Genomic DNA, 2,905 nt, shown 5'->3' on the forward strand with positions numbered 1-2,905 from the left:
TAGACCATGCCAGTATGCTTTCTATTTTGTTACTTCACTACTTATCTTTCTCAATTGCATTGACACGCTCAATGCAATGATAAGTTTCTCCACCCAGCCTTCTTCTATTCTCGACAACCAGGACAGTTTGACTGGTGTAAATGGGGTTACTTCCATCTCCGTGAATGATTACCTCCTGATGGTTCCATTCGAACTTCACGCCCTGGTGTAGCGTGGAAGCCACAACCCTATCGGCATATATCTAAGGTCGTCCCAATAGAAGATTGTATGTAGCAGATATGCCTAGTACTTGGAACTCAACATCGAACCAGGTCGGGCCCATCTGCAGACAAAGGTTAATCTCCCCAAATGTGGCCCTTTGAGACCTATCAAATGCCTTCACTTTAATACTTCCTGCTCGTATCTCATGGAAATCTTTGCCCAACCTTTTCAAAGTAGTCAATGGATAAATTTTGAGGCTTGAACCCTCATCTATTAAGACCCTGGCGATGAATTTGTCCTCAAACTGTACTATGGTATGCAATGCCCTATTGTGACTTAATCCTTCAGGTGGTAGTTCATCCTTGTGGAAGGTGATCTTGTGACTCTCCAGTACTTGCCCTACCATGTTGGCCATCTCTCCAATGGTGATGTTAGGGTACATAAGCTTCATCAGAGCATTCCTATGCGCCTTAGAATTTTGCAATAGCAACAGGATGGATATCTGGGTGGGAGTCTTGTTCAAATGATCAGTGGCAGAGTATTCTCTTGCCTGTACTTTCCTCCAAAGATTGTATGGACCAGTTTCAATAATGGGTTGTTTGGTAACAGCTTCCTTGCTTGTTCCTCCCAAATTTTTGGGTGTATAGATCCTTCCAGTTCTGGTCATCCCCTGTGCGGCACCAGATTCTTCCATCTTTGCTTTTCCCTTTCTCCTAGCTTCGGCAACGTAATCCCAAGGTATGGCGTTGGACTTGAAATGAGGTGTGGGTGCTACTATCATAGTGAAGGGTGTGGATACTTCTACTTCAAATGGAGCTGGTGTGACCACAGGTGTTGTTACTTCAATTTTGAATGGGACTGATGCGACTACTTCAACTTCGACTGGTGGCTGTATCTGCACCATAATAGGAGTGAGTGTGACTGTAGATTTAAGGTCATCACCTTCCTGAATAAGCCCAAATGACCTTTCAGGATCCCATTCTTCATTAGTTTCAATCACATTGACTCCTCACCCCTATGATCCGGGAAGGGATTGTTACAGACATTTGGCGCGGCTTCCTTTGCTTGTATGACTTTGGTATCAATCAGGGTTTGAATCTTATCTTTCAGGGTGCGGCATTACTTGATAGTATGCCCTTTCATGCCAGAATGGTATGCACAGGTTTTGTTTGGGTTAACCCACTGGGACGATTTTTCCATTGCAATAGTTGGAATGGGGGTTACATATCCGGCAGACTTTAATCTTTCATATAGTTGGTCAATTGGTTCAGCAATAGGGGTGTATTGTGTAGGTGGCTTGCGATCAAAATTAGGTCTGGGTTTTGGATAGTTTTGACGGGGTAGGGGTGAATGGTAATAGGCTGGCTGGGTGTTATAGGTGTGATAGGCGGTAGCAGGTTGAGAATATCTAGGAAGTGAGGGTTGGTATGTAGGTGGAGGTGTTTGGTATGTGAGTGTAGATTTTGGACCTTGGGCCACTATTACTGCCCCTAATTCTTTCTTCTTTGATATACCCCCTAACTGCAATGCTTTGTTCGTGGCCTACAATGCCTCAATATTGAGGTCACTATCCCACTCTTGATCCCTTCTTCAATCCTTTCTCCGAGATTGATGATGTCGGAGAACTTGTGATTTTTGTTGACGAAGAATTTGCTCATCCGCTCTTCTTCTAGTGCCGACCTGACTTTTGCAGCTTTTTACCTCCATCGAGTAGCATACTTACGGAAATTCTCCGTTGGTTTATTCTTTAGATTCTGTATGTAGAAGACATTCGGTGCATTCTCTGTGTTAAACCTGAATCGATCCATGAAGTCTGATGCCATGCTTACCCAATTAACCCACTTCTTGGGATTCTAACTGATATACCAAGATAAGGCATCTCCAGTGAAACTCCTTATGAACAGCTTCATGCGAATTATTTCATCTTTCCCAACTCCCACGAGTTTATCACAATATATTCTCATATGTACCTTGCGGTCACCGGTTCCATCAAACATTCCGAACTTAGGAGGTTTGTAACCCTCCGGAAATTCCACGCCCGACTGAATGCACAGATCCTCAAAATTCAGACCCTCAATTCCTTTGCCTCCTTCAACACCCTGGATTCGGCTCGTGAGTTTATTGAGCTCTTCGGCCATGTTCTTAATGAGCAGGTCCTTCTCAAGAAATTCTGGAGCGTATGATGTTGGTTGAGTAGAGTGAGGTAAGGTTTCTACATATATGGGATTGTTTTGGTGGGTGCCAGGGTTTGGAGTGTAGTGGTGATCGTTAGTAGAGTTTTGCGGATCGGGGATAGGTTGTGTGATATTCTGGGAAGTATGGTAAGTGGTTTGTTGTATTGGGTATAAAGATATTGGTGCTGAGGGGGAGTGGGTATTGGTGGAGGATTAGGATTTTGGGGAGGAGTTGCGTATTGATGGGGTGCGGGAGGATTTTGTGGACGTTGGTTTGGTGTGTTTTGAGCATTTTGTTAGTTAACGTCTAGGACATTTAGGGTGAGGGAGAGGTATGCCAAGTTGCGGACCTGCTCAAGTTCTCCTTGCAACTCCAGTATTTTCTGTTCCAATCGTAGGACTAAATCATTCTGGGACGGAGTACTCTAACTGTCTGAAGTTTCAACATTCTTAGCATGTACAATGTTTTCTTTCTGGATACCACTCATATCATCCATCTTCGATTTTTCTTTGCTTTTCAGATTACTTGG

The 2,905-nt window shown here is 43.8% G+C and overlaps 1 protein-coding gene across 1 annotated transcript; it reads right to left on the minus strand.

Moving 5' to 3' along the window:
- Positions 1-241: 241 nt before the first annotated feature.
- Positions 242-2,339, minus strand: LOC138879719 (uncharacterized). The gene is made up of 3 exons (XM_070159355.1): positions 2,068-2,339; positions 1,903-1,995; positions 242-1,166 (listed from the first exon to the last, which is right to left on the minus strand). Exons 1-3 carry the CDS (start codon positions 2,337-2,339, stop codon positions 242-244), a joined length of 1,290 nt encoding a protein of 429 aa, XP_070015456.1.
- Between the last annotated feature and the right edge of the window lie 566 nt (positions 2,340-2,905).

Source organism: Nicotiana sylvestris, chromosome 10 (genome assembly GCF_000393655.2).
Source record: "Nicotiana sylvestris chromosome 10, ASM39365v2, whole genome shotgun sequence".
Lineage (NCBI taxonomy): Eukaryota > Viridiplantae > Streptophyta > Magnoliopsida > Solanales > Solanaceae > Nicotiana > Nicotiana sylvestris.